Source organism: Thamnophis elegans, chromosome 8 (assembly GCF_009769535.1).
Source record: "Thamnophis elegans isolate rThaEle1 chromosome 8, rThaEle1.pri, whole genome shotgun sequence".
Lineage (NCBI taxonomy): Eukaryota > Metazoa > Chordata > Lepidosauria > Squamata > Colubridae > Thamnophis > Thamnophis elegans.
The window spans coordinates 38,112,774-38,133,463 of record NC_045548.1 but is presented as its reverse complement, the minus strand read 5'-3'; the positions used below and the strand labels follow the sequence as shown (position 1 = coordinate 38,133,463).

The following is a 20,690-nucleotide window of genomic DNA, read 5'->3' as shown; positions in this document are numbered from 1 at the left end:
ATATAGTAATATTTACCTTGTAGTGTTCAGCAATTGGGAGAAAATGTGATATGCTGGATTATGGTGATATTCTGCTGCTTCTTATTTGTTGTTGCTGCATACTGAAAAATGTGGTATGTTTTAATGGAGAAAGGATGCTAAATTATTATTTTTAAAATGTAGTATTGCTTGAGTTAATAAAAGGCGGCTCGAGTACCATGCCCCAAAGTAGGAGGGTCTGCAAAATGTGATTTAAAAAACTACAACAAGATGGTGGCTGTGATAATGTGAATGAAGCTCCACCTGTTTTTTATGTGCATCAGATAAATGAGTTGGAACTTTGATTGTACCATTTCAGCCTCCATCTTGACATATATTTTTTACCACAATATGAGTATATTCTTCATTCAATTACTTTAGTTAAATAGCCAGTTGATTTATTTCAATTTTTCTTATTAAGAAAGGGCTGCTTAATATTTAGCAATGTGTCATAAAACAAGGCTCTATCAAAGAGCTCAAGTAGACTTTTGAAGAGAATGGAAGTAATTGCCCAACTTTGCATCACAACTCTTTAAAATATGCCATTGAATGGATGGAAAACTGCACTGCATTGGGACATAGTAAATAACTTCAGCTTTTTGAGGAAGTTGGGGGAAGGGGAGGGTGATTTGAGTTTTCTAAGGACTACTTTATATGCAGCAGACACCCTCAGCCCGTGATGATGGGTTTACAGTGCTATGTTCATCATACTAAATAGGCCTAGCCAGATTAATCTTAATCTGTTTAAACATCTGTCATAAATTCAAATGATTTTCCTAAAGAAAGAAAATCAATAGAAAAAAAATCACCTATATTGATTTGACTAGTGTTTTGCACCCACTGTGTGGTATTTAAATATTCATGACCAAATAAAAACTCAAATAAACGCTGCTTAAAAAGAGCCAGAATTCTCTGCACTTCTTTTTGTTTATTTCACAATTAAAAAAAGAATTGCAGTGATTGGTGTAGCATTTATTATGAAATGATGAGGATGGAATTCTAACTGCTTTTAAAAAAAAATAGTTTTAACTTCTAAGAGTGGCTGTTAATTTTTTTCAGCAGAGTTGCAGGTGAAATACAGCACATTGGATAAATAGTCTGTATTGGTTTAACTGCACATAATATATAGTGTGATCTGGAGTTGTTTGTCTCAATAGACTATAGTAATCAAAAGTAATGAACCTATTATGTGCAGGACCTTGGAGAGCATGGAATGGCAGTAAAAGTGTGGCACATAAAAGGTTTATTAAAGGAAATTAAAGTCCATCATTGCCACACCTGCTCCCCTATTATAAGTCTATGGCAGGTCAGTGCCTTCAATCACGACTCAGCATCAGAGAACAGAGCCACATTTCCCATTACTATTGCAATCACACTGCAAGCTACCCCATCTAAGGTTTGAATGGCAGCAAGCAACAGAGAAGTTTTCTTTCTGATCAAACACTTTATTTTTAATTATCTACATGGATAGCCATTTTCTTTGGAGCATTTTCTATTATCCTCCATTATCCTTCATTGCAAACACACACACACACACACACACACACACACAGAGAGAGAGAGGGGGGGGGGAGAGACCCACAAACACATTTCTAATTTTAGATTATGCAAAGAAACAGACTTATTCAAGTATTTGCATAACATTTACAAAAATCAGTTCAACTGTTTGACTGCTTGTTTATTCCTATAAAGAGCTATTTAGGTCATATGTCATACACCATATGTTACATATTTCATATAGCCTTCTGTAATATGAGCTGTAGTGGGGAACAGAGATGCTCAAATTCTTGTTACATTTTGAAGTTGGTTACATTTATAGTCATAATACTGAAAAAGACTGAATAATGTGGATATATGCAGATTAAAAAGTTCCTTGAATTCTCTAATATTTGATTGCAGTAAATATGCAATCTTAAAAAAAGATTGCTGGGAATGGAAATGCAGATTGAGTAATACAGATACACAAGATTAATAAGTAAATTCTATTCACATCATTTATTAACTAAGCAATAGTTAGTTTCTTTCTAAATTAAATGGACTGAACTTGCTATAGAAAATTAACTGTTTTGGACCATATAATGATTTGATTTCCTCTCAAATCCTACTGTATTGACTTCATCATGACAGTATATATGTGCATGTGTCTGTATGCTCCTGGGAAGGATAATGAAGAATTTATAATACCAGGTGAACCAAAGCATAAAGTCATCCTAACTAAAGCTTTTGTACTCTACCAAGAAAACCATGTATGTATGTATGTATGTATGTATGTATGTATGTGTGTGTGTATATATATATATATGTTTTCTGAGGTTTTCGCGGGTGTTAGTATGTAGGTCTCTAGTTGTTCGGGTTTTCTCCCGCGTAGAATTGGAGATGTCTTGGCGACGTTTCGACGAAGTCACATTCGTCATCTTCAGGCTGCTGCTGACTACTTCAGGTTTGGTGTTTCCAGGAGTAGTGTGGGATCTTGGCTGGCTGTTTGTTCCTTATAACTGCTGGTAGGGGATTAAATTTTAACTGCCAGTAGGGGATTAAGTTTTAACTGCCAGTAGGGGATGAAAACTGATTGAATGGGGGCTTGGGTGTGTCTTGATTAGGTGGAAGTGTGTCCTTATTTGGTGGAGGGGTGTTCTGTTCTGATTGTTTGGGGGGTTGTGTTTCCTGTGAGGGTGGGGGGGGTTTTGAAGAGGCTGATTGTGCTTTAGCAGTCTGGCTTCTGGTTCTGGGTCGTGCCTCCTCATCAGTTTGTGTTTTTGGTTGTTTTCTTTGTGGATGTTTTTTGGTAGTGTTCTGTGTGGCTATTGTGAGTGTGGGCCTGGTCTCATTCTTCATGTTTGGGATTCGTTTGTTAATGAGGGCGGGTTTCCAAAGGGCTGGCAGGCGGGAGGTGTCGTCTCGCCTGTTCATGCTATGTGGGTGTTTTTCTATTTCGATTGCTTCCCTGATTATACGGTTGTTGAAGTGTTCGGCCTTGGCGATGGTTCTGGTCTTATTGAAGTCAATTTTATGTCCTGTGGCTTTGAGGTGTTGGACCAGGGAAGAAGTTGGTTCTTCTTTTTTGATTGCATTTTTGTGTTCTTCAATGCGTGCACTTATTCTTCTGTTGGTCTGTCCGATGTATGTGGCGGGGCAAGTAGTGCATGGGATTTCATATACTCCTTGATTTTCTAATTCAATTTTGTCTTTGGGGTTTCTTAGGATGGTGGATATTTTCCGGTCTGTGCAGAATGCTGTCTTGATGTTGTGTTTGCGGAGGATTTTGCTGATTTTGTCTGTGGTGCCTTTTATGTATGGGAGGAGGGCTTTTCCATTTTCTTGTTCTCTGTCCTGGACTTTAGTGGGGGTTTCTTTTTGGATTAGGTTGGTGATCTTATTTCTTTGGAATCCATTGGATGTCAGTACGTTGGTGAGAGTGTGTAGTTCGGTTTTTAGGTGTTGTTCATCAGCTAGGCGTTTTGTTCTGGAGATGAGTGTCTTGGCTACGGAATTGATCTGGGCTGGGTGGTGGTGTGAGAGTGTGTGCAGATAGCGGTTGGTGTGTGTTTTCTTCTGGTAGATGGTGTGTCCTAGGGAGCCGTTAGATTTCCTGTAGACTAAGACGTCCAGGAAGGGGAGTTGGTTGTTTGCTTCTGTTTCCATGGTGAACTGTATTTTGGGGTGTAGGCTGTTGAGGTGTGTAAGGAAGATGTCCAGTTGTTCTTTCCCATGTGGCCAGATTATGAAAGTGTCGTCTACATATCTGAGCCAGAGTTTAGGTTTGTGATCAGATTTTTCTAGAGCTTGGGTTTCAAAGTTTTCCATGTAGAGGTTGGCAATGACAGGTGAGAGGGGTGATCCCATGGGTGCTCCTTCCATCTGTTTGTATCTTTGTCCATTGTGAATGAAGTATGTGTTAGATAGGCAGTGGTTGGTTAGATCCAGGATGTGTTTGGGGGGGTTGTAACCCCCAAAGACAAAATTGAATTAGAAAATCAAGGAGTATATGAAATCCCATGCACTACTTGCCCCGCCACATACATCGGACAGACCAACAGAAGAATAAGTGCACGCATTGAAGAACACAAAAATGCAATCAAAAAAGAAGAACCAACTTCTTCCCTGGTCCAACACCTCAAAGCCACAGGACATAAAATTGACTTCAATAAGACCAGAACCATCGCCAAGGCCGAACACTTCAACAACCGTATAATCAGGGAAGCAATCGAAATAGAAAAACACCCACATAGCATGAACAGGCGAGACGACACCTCCCGCCTGCCAGCCCTTTGGAAACCCGCCCTCATTAACAAACGAATCCCAAACATGAAGATTGAGACCAGGCCCACACTCACAATAGCCACACAGAACACTACCAAAAAACATCCACAAAGAAAACAACCAAAAAACACAAACTGATGAGGAGGCACGACCCAGAACCAGAAGCCAGACTGCTAAAGCACAATCAGCCTCTTCAAAACCCCTCCCACCCTCACAGGAAACACAACCCCCCAAACAATCAGAACAGAACACCCCTCCACCAAATAAGGACACACTTCCACCTAATCAAGACACACCCAAGCCCCCATTCAATCAGTTTTCATCCCCTACTGGCAGTTAAAACTTAATCCCCTACTGGCAGTTAAAATTTAATCCCCTACCAGCAGTTATAAGGAACAAACAGCCAGCCAAGATCCCACACTACTCCTGGAAACACCAAACCTGAAGTAGTCAGCAGCAGCCTGAAGATGACGAATGTGACTTCGTCGAAACGTCGCCAAGACATCTCCAATTCTACGCGGGAGAAAACCCGAACAACTAGAGACCTACATATATATATATATATATATATATATATATATATATATATATATATATATATATATATATATTGATAATAAGGAGCCCTCAACATACTTTCAAGGAATCATTGAGAATCATTTGACATATTCTATTGGTGTTTATGACATAGCTAGATTAGTCTTCAGACTATATAATAGTTGTTACCATAAGAAGACCAGAAAAGCCAAAACTGAAAAGAGAGAGAATTAGAATGGGACCATGAAATACAAAGAACATAAATATAGGTCAACTCAGTACTTGCACTTTGAAAGATAAAATGCATTGACTATACTTTGACAACTTCATCAGAGAACTGAACTGAATGGAAGTGGTCACTTTCAGTCAGAAAATCATGGTTTTTAACATTTAGGACACATGAAAGAAGGAATGGCATTTCTTTTATAGTCAGGAAATATGAGTAAGGACAGTTCTTGACTAAAATGCAAACAATGATCAAATATTGATTGCAACAGCAAAGATATAATAAGGAACTGATTGTGGAACAGATCACAGATTGCTCATGTGCAACTTCCTAGTCAAGCTGAAAAGGCTTGAAAGAAGAAAGCAAATTCGTTTTCATGATAGGATCTTGAGATATATCCATAATTTTCAAGATGGACCACAGGATTGGCTTTGGTGTCCTGAATTTCATTGATTGGGAACCAGAGGAAGTGTCGAGTTTGTGAAGAATGCATGTGAAAAGAAATTGCTAAAGAGCAAGCAACCAAATGCTGAAGCTACATGGCCATAAAATGTGCACCAGTGTAATTCAATTGCTGCTAGAAAAACCCTTCATTTGTGTTAACCATGTCAAGCTATGCAATGTGCTTATGAAAATGGAAATCCTACAACATCTCATTGTCCTCATACAAATTATCTGAAGTTCTAGTAATATGAGTCAAGGAGTACACATAAAATGGGACTATGATTAAATGCAAAGACCAAACTAATAATAACTAAAGTAACCAACATTTGAAATAACAATGAACATATTAAATGATGGATACCTTCTGCTTTTAAAAATCTAATAAAAGTCGAGAAATGTACCACAAACTAACACTTGGTACAATAGCAATGAATGTATTGGAAAAGAAGCTGCAAATGCCAATTAAATCAGAATTATGCAAATACTGATTTTCTTTGCTCTATGAATGTGAAAGTCAAGACTCTGAAAAGGAATAGAAAGACTAGCAATGATTTTGAACTTTGATATTGGAAAACATTCCTGAGGTACCATATCATGAATGGAAAAAGAAGCAAATTAAAGAATCATGAAACAAACGAAATCCATAGTTACCACTTGAGAGACAATTCATGATGCTCAAATTATCATGTTTTGGACACATTATGCAAAGATTTATGCAAAGACTTGATAAGTCTATAATTCTGAAAAAGGTGAAAGGGAAAAAAAAGGATGACCAGCAGCAAAATGGATGGGCTCAGAGTGTCGAGGAGTGCACTATTGGACAAATAGGAATGGGATTTTATATCACCAACACTTAAAATCCATCTATATCCCTAAGAGTTGATACCAACTTTATGGCATATAATTGCCCTTTTGTTATGGAGATAAAATAAAGTAGGGTACCCATGTAAACCAACTTGAGCTTCAAATTAAATAATACACAAAATGGTAAATACAAACCAGATAATATTTATGATTTGAGCAGGTTTGAGCATCAGATTGTTATTGCTATTAATCAGTTTTTTTAACAGAGATCAAATAGTACATAAAGCACAATAACTCAAAATCAGAATGACTTCAATCTGCAATTGTTTTACCATCCAATAGTCAAGTTTCTTAGTTATGTTTAACTGCAATCATTATAGGCTACAATTCATAATAATAAACTAAATGCATAGTTTTGGAACACAAACATTTCCTAGCTTTTGAATTATGGATGGGTGAAGAAAATGAATGTCAGTCAGTTTTCCCCAGCCTTTAATTTGTGTTGAAGACTATAATCCCAATACATCTGGAGACACCAGCCTTCTCTTAAAATTTAGAATTCTTTATAACAAATAATATACAATACATAATTGTTGTATAATATCTTTGCTGTGAAATATATTTTGGTGTTTCAGGTTAATCCACAGAGTGTACAGAGGTTTCTGTGGTTCATGGCGGAGTGTGGCCCCAGTCCTGAGGTCTTGGTAGGCTGGATGAGATCAGAAGATTCAGAAAGCTTCCTGCATCTTTATTGTGCTCTACTCTTAACAAATATTCTTAGCAAACTAAAAAAATGTTTATTTCTAAATGTAACAAATCATGAAAATTGTGCAGAATTTTATTTTTATCAAAGGGGCAATGAACAGGGTAGCTGCCTTAAAATGAGTTTTTTTTTTTAAAAAAAAGTCATAGTGAATAAATCAGTTGCATATGTGCCTAATTTACTAATTTCAAAATCTATACTACCAGATCTTAATTCAATAAGCAAACGTTTCATCATCTCAAAAATGTGGTTCCTTTGTATTTTTCAGAATTTAATTAGCTCTTTTGCTCAAAACCTCCAATTACTTTTTTGTCCCTTCTTCTTGTCCAGATCCAGGATGAAAGCCCTCACATTTCCTTCCTCTGTTTAAGTGGAAAACACACAATCATACAAACAATTTAAGAACAGCTGCTCCTCCTGCTTTCATTGTCAGTCTGAAATTTTGTTTATCACCAACAATGATGGAGAAAATTTTTTTCCCATTTCTAACTGGATAGTGAATTTCTTCATACTGTAAATAAAAGCTAATGTTTTTACTTTACAGAAAAATGTTAAGAGTTTTCAAATATAATCAAATGACATTACATATAATTGACAGAGTGTTTTTATGCATAACTTCCTGGGTAACTGTAGGGAGGCAATAGGATCAAAATCAGTCCTTCTTGGTTGTGGTTTTGTTATCAGTCTATCCAAAGAAATTTATATCAAATAATATACTCTGAATTAAATAGTTTGAATATATTTGTTTCAGTTGAAGCTATGATTGCTTCATACTGATGAGATGTCACCAGAAGCTGGACCAATTTTCATGGCATAATTCTACAAGAATACACTGCTTTGTTAAAATTCTGTGAATTAATCATAGACCACAATGAATTTAATGATCATATCCCAATTGTGTGAAACATACCTCCAGTGGCAAGGTATGTTCCAAATCCACAACATACCACCAGAATAGTTACAATAGTGATTGTAACAATAGACTTAGCATCTCCCACAAAACAAATCTAAAATCTATGAGATATAAGAGTAGTGGTCTAGGACTTAGGTTCAAATCTTTGCCCATGAAGAATACTGGATAATTAGGAATCAATCAATGATTGTCAGCCCTTCTTCATTCACAAATCAGGAAAGAAAACCACCGGACTCCATTTGTTGAAATCAAGTGTACTTTTACTAATTATAAATGAAAAGAAGCTAAGCTAAGCTAAGTCTGATTATTTAGGCGCGAAAGCGAATAATATATTGTATAATTCATTCCCCTCCCCTTGGCAGTCCAATCATAATTCTCCCAAATGTCAGGTGTGAGATAACGTCAAAAGGCATCACCAGGATGGAATGCTGGGCCATTGGCCTTGGCAGGAAACACTCCTCCTCCACATGTGCAGTAAGGTGGTCAGTTCAAAATCTAGAATCTTCTTCCAGCACAACAATGATTCCCCTGCCAAATACCATGCCCCCCTCCCTGTTTCAATGGCAGCCGAAGCAGTAGCAAAGCAGAGGCTGACATCCGGCCCTCCTCCAGAAAAAGGCGGTCAAACCTGCAGAACAACAAAACACAAACAAACAGACGAACAACAAAACAAAAAGGGAAAAGGGGAGAGGAAGAGAGAGAGAGGAGAGAAAACTCGTCAGGAAATAGACCAAATCAGTGCTTGTCAGAATAAGTGGAATAGAACTGGCGGAGCAATGTAGGGGCCCGAACATGGGACTTGTCCACCCATTCAGCATGAGAGGGTGGAAAATGCTTCCAAGCCACCAAGTACTGGATACGATTCCGGTGTTTACGGGAGTCCAAAATCTCGCAAACCTCGAAATGTTGTTCACCATCAATCAACAGCGGGACGGGCAGTGGCGGAACAGGCAGACGTAAAGATGAAGTGCAAACAGGCTTTATGAGGTTAACATGAAAAACAGGGTAAACCCGGTTGAGGTGTTTAGGCAGTTGCAGCTGAACAGAAACAGGATTGATGATCTTGATAATAGGAAACGGGCCAACATATTTAGGCCCCAAATTCTTCGACTTTTGTGGAGTCTGAAGAAATTTAGTAGACAGATAAACTTGATCACCAACTAAGGCTTAGTCCGTTTCTTATCAGCCTGTTTCTTATGCGCGCGATGCGCAGCATCCAAAGTTTGGAGTGCTAAAGGCCAAACGTGCCGAAGGCGATCACTCCACTCAGATAGAGACACCACTTGAGGCTGTTCACGAGCAGCCTCAGGAATGGGTACAAAATCCTGGTCATACACCACCCGGAAAGGGGTGAAGCCAGTGCTGCTATGCACAGAATTGTTAAAAGCCACCTCTGCATGCGGCAACAAATCCACCCAATCATCCTGCTGGTAGTTGATGAAACAACGCAAATACTGTTCCAGAACAGAATTAGTCCTCTCACAAGCCCCATAAGTTTGAGGGTGGTGGGTGGAGCTTAAGCCCTGGGCGGAGCCAATTCGCTTCAGAAACTCCCTCCAAAACATGGAGGTGAACTGCACACCCATATCCGAAATCATGCGGTTGGGTACCCCATGTAAGTGGTAAATGTGGGAGATGAACATCTTAGCAAGAGTCTTAGCAGACGGAATCTTGGAACGAAATGGACTTGCTTGGAGAACAAGTCAGCAACTACCCAAATAACGGTCTGTCCCTGACTCTCAGGGAGTTCCACAATGAAGTCCATAGAGATTTGCTTCCAAGGCGCGATGGGGCGAGCTACAATCTGGAGCAATCCTTGAGGCTTCCCCGGCGGGCATTTAGCAGCGGCACAAACGGGAAAACTGGCAACATAACTTTCAATGTCCTTTTTCAAAGAAGGCCACCAAAATTGCCTCTTGACGAGATGGAACGTCTTCACGAAACCAAAATGCCCCGCCATCTGGGAATCATAAGCTCGCTGAAGAACAACTAGTCGAAGAGACATAGGAATGTAAAGTTTCACCCCAATCCAGGGCAAGTCATCCCTCATGGTACATTCACCCATGTGCTGCTGGAACCAATCATCATTAGGGAGGGCTTTCTTGAGGTTGGAAAGAAAGTCCCGGGACACCTCCACTTTAGAACGTGCTTGATGCCTAGTAACCACTGGAGCAGCGACGTTCATCATGGGAATGACAGGCTGGACCACGCTGAGCTTAGAACAGTTATATTGAGGAAGCTGGGACAAAGCATCAGCCATAAAATTCTACCCCCCCGGAATGTACTTCAAAGTGAAATTAAAATGATTGAAATGTTGAGCCCAGCGCATCTGTTTAGGAGAAAGTTTCCTGGGAGTTCTCAAAGCTTCCAAATTTTTATGGTCAGTCCACGCCCTCTAGAAAATGGCATCATGTGGCTAAAGCCCAACGAACAGCAAATGCCTCCTTCTCCCACATAGCCCAACGTCTCTCTGTGTCAGTCAGTTTGAGAGAGGTGTATGCACAGGGTTGTAAGTTACCTTGATCATTGGCTTGAAGCAATACAACCCACACAGCCATGTCACTGGAATCAGCCTGAACCACAAAAGGCGCGTCCATGTCCAGGTGCTTGAGGACCGGTTCTTCGGCAAAAAGGTGTTTCAACTTCTCAAAAGCAGCTTGACATTCCATGGTCCAATCCAATGGCTGACTAGGCTTGGGCTTCGGCCCACCTTTGGACTTTAATAGGTTAGTTATGGGAAGAGCTATCTTAGCAAAAGAAGGGATGAACTGACGATAGAAATTGGCAAACCCCCAAAATTTTTGCAACTGCCTGTGTGTACAAGGGGCCTCCCACTCAGTGACCGCTTTAACTTTAACGGGGTCCATCTCCACACCCACGTGGGAAATACGATAGCCTAGGTAGTCAACCTTCTCCTGGTGGAATTCACATTTGGACAATTTGGCATAAAGCTCCACGGCCCAAAGCTTTTTCAGCACAGTACGAACCAGCTTTACGTGTTCCTCACGTGTTTCCGTGTAAATAAGGATATCATCTAAATATACGATAACACCTTTGTAAAGATGGTCATGCAACACCTCATTAATTAACTGCATGAAGACCGCAGGCACTCCCTGTAGGCCAAACGCCATCACTCGAAATTGGAAACAGCCAAGGGGGCAGTTGGAAGCTGTTTTCCACTTGTCTCCCTCTTTTATACGGACTCTATAGTATGCTTCTCTCAAGTCCAGTTTAGTGAAAATGCGACCCTTTCCCAGTTGGGCCAGTATGTCCTTCATCAGTGGTAATGGGTACAGATTCTGGGCAGAGATGCAGTTTAAATTTTTGAAGTCCACACATAATCTGAGAGAGCCATCTTTCTTTTCTCTGAAGAGCACAGGAGCCGCTACCTTAGGTCTAGCTGGCTCAATAAAACCTCTTTCCAAATTCTTGTCAATGAATCTCCTCATCTCCTCCATCTCCCTAAGGGACATTGAATATATCCAGGGCTTGGGAAGCTTCACCCCAGGCAAAATATCAATGGTGCAATCAGTGGGCCTGTGGGGGGGGGGGAGTTTATCAGAAGATTTCTCACTAAATACGCCCCTTAGATCCCAATATTCTCTCGGAATTTTTTCCTCCCCTTCAATCCTCTCCTGCCCCCTGGCTGCCAAAGTGGGGTTAGAATCAGCAGTGTCTGGAGATTCAACCTCCCTTTCAGGGGGTGCGCTAGTGCGAATGCGTAACCACCCCTTCCTCCAGTTAATGCGAGGGTTCCATTTACGAAGCCAGGGGAGTCCCAAAATAAGGGGCCGGTCCATCCCAGGTGCCACAATAAAAGTGATTAATTCTTGGTGGGTCCCCATGTTCATTTGTAAGGGCTCAGTAGAAAAATGAGCAGGACCCCCTCCTACTATAGAACCATCAATTTGGCAAAAATAGGGGTTTTCAAAGTTCTCAATTTCAAGCCAAGTTTTTCCACCATTGCTGGACTTATCATACAGCGAGAACAGCCTGAATCCAGTAGAGCTAAAAGTTTTTCAGTCGCGCCAGAAAGTGGCACTCTTAGTTCAATTGGGATAAGCATGGGGCCTCTGGTTGAACTTACCCAATGATGAGAGTGCTCATCATCTGATTCTTCAGATGAACTGGAACTAACGCCTCCCTCCTCCTCCGGCTGGAAATGCTGGGGAACATTTTCAGCAGCGCATACAGCCTCTCTCTTCTTGATTCACAAATCAGGAAAGAAAACCACCGGACTCCATTTGTTGAAATCAAGTGTACTTTTACTAATTATAAATGAAAAGAAGCTAAGCTAAGTCTGATTATTTAGGCACGAAAGCGAATAATATATTGTATAATTCATTCCCCTCCCCTTGGCATCCCGTATACAGTCCAATCATAATTCTCCCAAATGTCAAGTGTGAGATAACGTCGAAAGGCATCACCAGGATGGAATGCTGGACCGTTGGCCTTGGCGGGAAACACTCCTCCTCCACATGTGCAGTAAGGTGGTCAGTTCAAAATCTAGAATCTTCCTCCAGCACAACAATGATTCCCCTCCCAAATACCATGCCCCCCCTCCCCATTTCAATGGCAGCCGAAGCAGTAGCAAAACGGAGGCTGACAATGATCTTGTTTATTTTGCAGAGTTGTTATTGTGGGAATAATCAAAAGGAACCAGAAATTCATATAGTAACTTGAAATTACAGAGGAAAAAAGCAGAACACAAATCTAAACATTTTAAATAATAAAATAGTCTTGAAAAAGAAGAACATGAAAGATTTTTAAAAAAAAGACTATGTGTATTACATTGTGGCTTAGGATATTTTTTTCACATTTCTTTCTTGAAAAGGTTTATTTAAAATACTTGTTTATTTTCTGTCAGCTCTGTGTTTCTAGAGGGTGTACAGCATGGGTGGGTTGCTTCCGGCATTACTGCCGGTTCGGCGTGCACATTTGCATTTTAAAAGGTCTGTGCATGCACAAAATGTTAGAAAAGGGAAAAAATTACATTTCTGCAATGAAAATTGTTCTGTGCATGTGCAGAACCAAAAATCAAGATGGTGCCGCTGGAGGAGAACCGGTTTGGGGGATGTGGTATGCATGAGTCGCTGCCGGTTCCAGTGACCCAGGCCGCCAAATTACTACTGGTTTAGTTGAACTGGTAGGAAACCACCTCTGGTGTACAGAAATATGAAAATAATTTAATTACAATGTGAGAAATATCACAAATATAACAACATAAAATAATTAATGGGTTATCTAGTAGTATGGGCATAGATTTTCATATACAGTGTTAAATTTACAAACATTTCAGCATGTTTCCAAACTGTACCAACATACAGTACATGTTTCTAGGGATATGATGTGCCTGATTCTGGTTGCTGAATCTCACCGTACTGCTGAGAAAATAGCTTATTATCCTTTTCTCTTCTCCTATAACTTTAAACTTAAACTCTTTTCCTATAATTTTAAACAAAATTGATATGAGAGTCAGTTTAGGGCAGACAAAAAATTGCCTTCTCCAAATAACAGAAATGTATGAAATTTGTTGCCATACAATTCATCCCTCCATGAATTTAAAAGGACATTAGACAAATTCATCTAGTGACACATCTCTTGGTAATAATGATTATGACAGATAAATGAAACTTCAATATTTGCATGCAGTTTGTTACTGTATGCCACTTCCTGGAAGGCATGAATACACAGTAGCCTTCATGCCCTGCTTGAATCTTGATGGAAACATTTATTGGGGAGGGAAAAAACGTTCTAGGCTATGTTCTAGGCTAGAGGGAGTTGTCATCTGAGTACATACACACATACACAAAATTCCTTGTTTGCAATTAGAATGTAAATCCCTAAATCACCAGTCATTTGTAGCTCATTGGCAATTGTGTTGAGAGCATATTAAAGAAATACTATTCTGAACTGTCACTGAAAGTCATTCATGGATGACTTTTTAACTAAGTTACAACAGATTAATAAATCCTTCATTTGTAAGACATCAAAACTGTCTTCAGTGGTAAACATATTAATTGAATGCTTCCTGTTTTCTTGCAGATGGATGCCGATGGAGAAGATAAAAAGCTACGTACCCGTTCAAGAGGAATCAAGGGTGAGTTAGCTTAAAAGACCCCCTTCTCTGACCCTGTGCCCACCACACCATGAAACATAATGATATCTGCACAGGCTCCCAAATGTGTAGTCACTGAGCCAACACCTTCCTTAGGGCTCATTTTAATCAAGTCAGGACAGAAAATGCAAGCATTATGAGGTGAAATGTTATTACATGCATTGGGGAATGAAAGAGGAAAGACAATCTTTCTAATGCATGATAAATTTCACATAGACAATTTAAAAAATCTCCCAACAGAAGCTTTCTGATATTTTGACACTAAATGGCTTTTGCCATGCAAGCAATTATTTTGGAACACAATATAAACTCCTCAGTGCAACTGATCCTTTTCAAATTATATGCTAACTTTGGTAAACGAGGGACATGCATTTTAGTGATTTTCTGTTCCCTGTTATAGCACAAACTGTGCTATAACATTTTTTTTTTTAAAAAACCCTTTCCAAATAAATCTTTGTCTATTTAAAACACTGCTATATTCCTATTTTTTAAAGTGTGTGTGTGTGGGTGGGTGGGTGTATTCTTTATACCTTTTCAAATATTTGCTAAACCCATTTTCTGATTCTCATTGGGTAAGGAGTGGAACAGATGGCAATGCAATATTGAGATTAAAAGGCCCCTTAATGATCTAAACATCTGGAAAACATGATTGACTAGAAATACAACCCCTTAAGGAAAATAACTTTTTATTATAATTGTTAATGTTCTTTGTGACCCTTCATTGAAAATGGGATATGGGCATATATAAAAGTAAATAAATGGGGATATTTCACTTTCATTTGAAGCAGATTTTAGCTGAAAAGTTTGTGGCAGAACTTCAATGACTAAATGTAATGCTAACAAATCTAATTTGCTACAATCCAGTACATTAAGGGCACTTTAAGGGTACTTTGACATATGACTCTATGAAGGACCTTTGAAGCATCTGCTTAGCTACATCAGGTTTGAATACGCTGGTGCAAGGAGGTAATGCATATAATGAACAATTCAGGGCAAGTAGTGTAATTCAAGCACTAATTGTTGAAATGACCTAAAAGTTCGTAACGTACAGTTGGAAGACACCTTCTTCTTCCTATGAGATACCATCCCATTACCACTGCTGTTACAGCTATATGGAAGACCACCATAGACTGAACTGAAATATGTAGTTTGATTTAGTGGTTAGGGTGCTGACCCAGAACTTGGAGACTCTGAATCTCTATGTAGGTTGTCAGTCATCCAGGTCATGGTTGTCCCAAAGGTGCTTTTAAAAAAGGCAACTGGCCTTTCTTGAAGATGTTTCATTTCTCATCCAACAAGAACTGAAGAAGTTTCTTGGATTAGAAGTGAAGCATCTTCAAAAAAAAATCAAGAAAGTCCTGTTGTCTTTTTAAAAACACCTTTGGGACGGGAAATTCTGAGTTCTACTCTTCCTGTTCTGGATTCAAATCTAGCTCATCTTATGAATATACAGGATGGATCAGTTTATTTTGATGGGTCAGGGTTTGTTTGTTTTTGCCAACATAACTTGCAATACAACAATTCTCAATACAGGACAGTTCTCAAGTATTTGCCTTTATACCTCCCCTTTGTTCCTCCCAATAATAGATCCTGCCCAGTAGAAATTATTGGAAACTGTAATTAGCTGGATAGCCAAGGGGTGTGTGTGTGTGCTCAATTAGGCATCCTGCTGAGTTTGCAGGGCCCCCCCCCATTAACATTGTAGTTAGAAATGGTAATCCCACAGAGGAAGGGATCCTTTGTTTATTCTTAAAAGCAATGTTTAGCTCAATGGGCTTTCAACCTTTGGCCAATTGCAAACTCTTTCTCTGTGTAAAGAATTTACATGCCCTAAAATATTTCTATGGATTTTGATTGAGTTGCTAATATCTTAAGGGAGATGCACTCAGCCAGTTCAGCCCAAGAGGCCGTATGAGCAGAAAAACTTAAGCAGTTCTTTGTTTTATGACCTGGGATTTATTGAGCTCAAACATAGCCAAGGTTGGTGGATGACGTGCATGACAAAGGTGACATAGAATATGTCATAGTGGGTACTGAAGTCACTTTCTTCCCACACTGCCTTAGGCATAAAAGCCAGTTAGATGATCTTGGGCCAGTCACACTTTCTCAACCCAATCCATTTCACAAGGTGGTTGTTTTGAGGAAAATAGGAGGAGGGGGAGGAAGTGTTATGTATGTTTGCCATCTTGAGTAACTTATAAAGCAATAAAAGTAAGATAAAAATCTAATAGATGAATAAATGGTCCTGCCCAAGCATTCTCTGCCTTGTTTTTCCCATTGCAGGAAAAACCTCCTTTATAATAAGGTATAGAAATTGGAGAAGGACACTAGTAGCAAAAATGTGTCAGTGATTCCTGTGATGGGAATGGATTACAGACTCAATTATCCCCAGTAGAAAATTATGCTCTAAACATCAGTTCTAACCAAAGAAAGTAGCCTAACTGGATAAGTAGCCTTCTATACTCAAGGCCTTCCAAATATTTTGTCTGAATCTCAGAAAACTCCTTTCAGTTTATGAACAGAGGCCTGCTTGCCCATCTCTGATTTGAATGCATTTTCTTAATGCAGTGAATTCAAAATAAGCTCAGTGTCAACATACATATTTTAAATAAATTATTTTATTAAAGGTCAACCATATGGCAATTTTCTTCCTTCTCATTTGCAAGCATTTTCAAATATTGAGGCTGTGAAAAGATTGCATGAAAAGCAAAAACTGCAATGCGTGGAAATGGGTATGAAATGTTTCTTTTTGAATCATTAAAACAGCTACACCTTCCTGCCTAGGCAAGGGGTTGGATAATAAGACCTCCAAGGTCCCTTCCAACTCTGCTATTGTATTATTGAAGATGACCAAAACAGTTTCTATCATAGTCATCTGAGACTTGTAACAAATGCAGCTGCTTTAACAATTCAAAAAGATGTGCTTCATAGTTGTTTGACAAGTTTGGGGACCCCTCTTTACAGTGCTTTGACCCCTATGAAGTTTTTGTTTAAAAGATGCAGAGATGCTTAGCTCATTATAGCAGAAATCAGCAATTATCAAAATTTGTGGAGGTGGGTCCTTCTAAAATAATAGCTTTCATGTTCCTCTGACTAGTGAAATCTTCTTTGAACTTCTTTTTCTTCTTGCAGATATTTAATAACCAGGCTAGGTAACTTCATCAGTACACAGTATAGGGGAGTGAAGTTTTCTGACTGTTTAGATATGGTAGCTTGTCCTATCACCCTTGACTGCTATATTGTTTCATTGACTGCTCTTTCAACTGGCCATTGTTTCTTTCTTGATTGTTCCTGCTTATCTGGATGTGGGTTAACAAGTGATGGTGTGATGAGGATCAATGTAGTTAAGGTTGTTTGGTTGTTTTCTGACCTTTAATTGCTACCTTTTTTGAATGGTTTCTAGGTAGAGCTCATCTCACTTTTTTGTTACTAGTTGATTGGTCAGACTGCCAAGATGTTAGAAATTGTATTATTTTTTGGATCTACCTTGATTAAGTCTATGGTTTTCCAGTTGAAATTGTGCTGGAACTTGTCAATGTGTTGTGAAATTAAGGTATTTTCATTATGTTTTCTGACTGCCATGTTCATGCATATGTTCTGCCAGTTTTCTACCTGCCAGTCATCTATCTGTTTGCAATCAAAAGAGTAATCAAGGAAAAAATAATACTCCAATCAAGACTGATAGGACAAGCTGCCATATATAAACAGCCAGCAAATATCACTCTCCTTTGCACTGATGATGTTACCTAGCCAGTAACAAAATGTCTTCAAAATGAAAAGCAAGTTTCAGAAAAATCAAGAATCAAACAATTCAAATCAGAGCTGCATATATTTTCCACTGTTGTAATGAGTTTTTTCTTCTTCTTGAGTACTAGGAGTGATAGCTAGCTTCAAATGTGTCATAGCCCTGTGCATGTGCAAAATCAGGGCCTGGTGAGAACTCAGTTTTACTGTTGACTTGGGAATGAGTTCTCACAGGTTCCAGAAGCACTGGATGGAGCTTTTGGATGCTGTATTCTCCAGAAGTAGATCCAGATTCCTATCTGAGATTGGATCAGGGTTCTTGACTACAATTCTGCTGAAATATATATTAATTCTTCCATCAACATCATTGTATACAGAGGTGGGTTCCTACTGGTTTGGACCAGTTTGGCTGAGTAGGTAGTAACTCAACCGCCCACGCATACGAACCAGTTTTTTTATTTTTGCTTCTGTCATGTGCGTGTATCGCTCATCAAGCATGCAAAGTGTATGTGCGCACGAAGCACATCCCTGACCGAACTGGCAGTAAAAGAATCCGGAACCCACCCCTGATTGTATATCTTTCCATGGATTTGTATCTTCCCTTGTAACTTGTTCCTGGTATTCAGTTTAGTTTAGTTTCATTTAGTTTACTTTATTGTCATTGCACATTGTACAACAAAATTAAATGCCATCTTCAGTGTACATTATAATTATAAAAATAAAAACATAAAGACACATCCTTCACATGCTATATAATTGAAATTGAAACCCTATATTGCATTAATATTGCACTATACCATAGAATTGCCCTGGTATAGAAGCTGTTTTTCAGCCTTGTCCTTGTTTTTATTATCCTATACCATCTGCCAGATGGTCGTAGTTCAAAAAAAGGGTGCCCAGGATGATGTGGATCTTTAAGAATGCTTTGAACTTTCTTTAGGCAGCGGGAGCTATAAAACTCTTCCAAGGAGGGGAGAGGACAACCAATAATCCTCTGGGCAATGACATTAACCCTCTGGAGCATTAGGCTATCTGCCCCTGTGCAGTTTGCTGAATTGAAGCAGAATCCCTGCAAGACATTTGGTAGTTCCATTTTTTTTTCTTCAAGGCCAGTTTCTGGAGTCTTCCTGTCCTGTTTTTGTTCCCATTGAGATTCCTACTCCTATTTCCAGACCATGTCGTTGCTAATTCTGGATTCAATGACTGCTGTTTCCAAGCCTGGCTACTTACACTTTTGTGGATAGTTATCAGGACCTCTGTATTTAATTGGGAACTACCAGAATTTCATGACCCATCATTTGAGAACTACTGCATTATAACATTTCAATGTGACATATCTATGCATGTAGAAATTAATGTGCAAACCATGAATTTATCATGATCACATAAAACTGTATTTACAGATGGAGTTAAATAATACAATCCAATAATTTCCTATTTTATGTCTGTCTTTTTAAAAATAAGTTGCTTAGAATTTTGTAAAGCACTTCCCAAAATTACAAGCAAATTGCTATAAAATTTCTACATCCATGCACATTTTGATATTCATTTTAGTGAATGTAAAGTATGGAGCTATGGTAAACTGCATAAATTCAAACAGTAGATGGTAGCCAAGAGATACAGATAAATGTGACTGTTTGCTGCCATCTTGTGGTCATCCATAAGTTATCAACCCAGATATCTTAGTACTAGCAATATAACTAGTTATAATGATATCAATCCAGATCTATATGATTCTTTAAAAAGCTTCCTTTACCCTCAGATGAGATCAATAAAAGTAGTTCCATTTAGATCAGCAGGATGAAAAACAACTCCCAAATGAGGTGATTAATTGCAATGAAATAATGAAGTTACTGTGGCACATCTGAACATTGTTGTAAGCTTTTATGTGACTAAGTCTGCAGGGAGCTATGGGCTAACTGAGTTTCTTTAGTAGTTTCTAATCAAAGTTAACACACTACCATAATTTCTTTAAATATTAAGAAGGCTATCACTCTTATTTACCAAAACAGTTAAGCATATTTAAGCTTTAAATGCTTTTCTCTTGTACAAAGAGGCTTACAAGCATAAATGTTTTCCCAAAGATAGGGTGAAAGATGAATAAATGATCTAATGGCTTTTCCAATAAACCATCTAATCTTTTTCAGGCAGGTAAGTAAATAAGTAAACACCAGAGTTCTCCACTCTCAAATCATCTCTACCAAAATATGGTTTTTCATTGTACAATCAACATTACTACTGCTATAATTAGCAATTGTATTTATGTATGAGGTAAATTTTATCCATTGTACAGTATTTTTCATCTTCCAGTGTGGTAGAAAACGATCTGCATTTTTTTAAAAAAGTCATCATAGAATTTACTACTTAATAGTTACTACTCATAATAATAATCATCTTGTGGCTGGGGGGAAATTAAAGTAACCCTGTTAAGAAAAGGGTTATATTTCTTATCAGAAGTGAGCAGATTAAAAAAAGCAACATATAAGTTGATTCAGTTTTCCCTTCTTTTACAGCACATGTGGATTCAATCGTGCAGGAACTCAGGTAAGATTTTAAAGTTTATATCTTGACTTCATCACTGGCTATTTTTCTTTGGCCAGAGGTGTTAAACTCACGTTGTCATGTTGTTGTCATGTGATGTATCGTGACTTTTTCCCCCTTCACTAAATCGGGGTGGGCATGGCCAGCAAGTGACACATCCTGCCCAAAGGCCGCAAGTTTGACATCCCTATCTTAAGCATTTATTACAACAAAATAACCACCAGAACAAGTAGGCCTGTTCGTAGTTGTTATATAGTTGGTTCTTTAAAAGAAATGCTGGTGAAACAAAATGTTAAAGTTGGTTATTAAACACCTCCTAGCA

At 38.7% G+C, this 20,690-nt stretch overlaps 1 protein-coding gene across 1 annotated transcript in view; it reads left to right on the top strand.

Moving 5' to 3' along the window:
- The window catches only part of ST18 (ST18 C2H2C-type zinc finger transcription factor), a 184,491-nt gene that overhangs the window by 60,713 nt on the left and 103,088 nt on the right, over positions 1–20,690 (top strand). The window contains exons 2-3 of the mRNA XM_032223013.1: positions 14,011–14,065; positions 20,341–20,371. Of these exons, the coding sequence (XP_032078904.1) occupies positions 14,011–14,065; positions 20,341–20,371 (86 nt within the window). The remainder of the gene's footprint in view (positions 1–14,010; positions 14,066–20,340; positions 20,372–20,690) is intronic.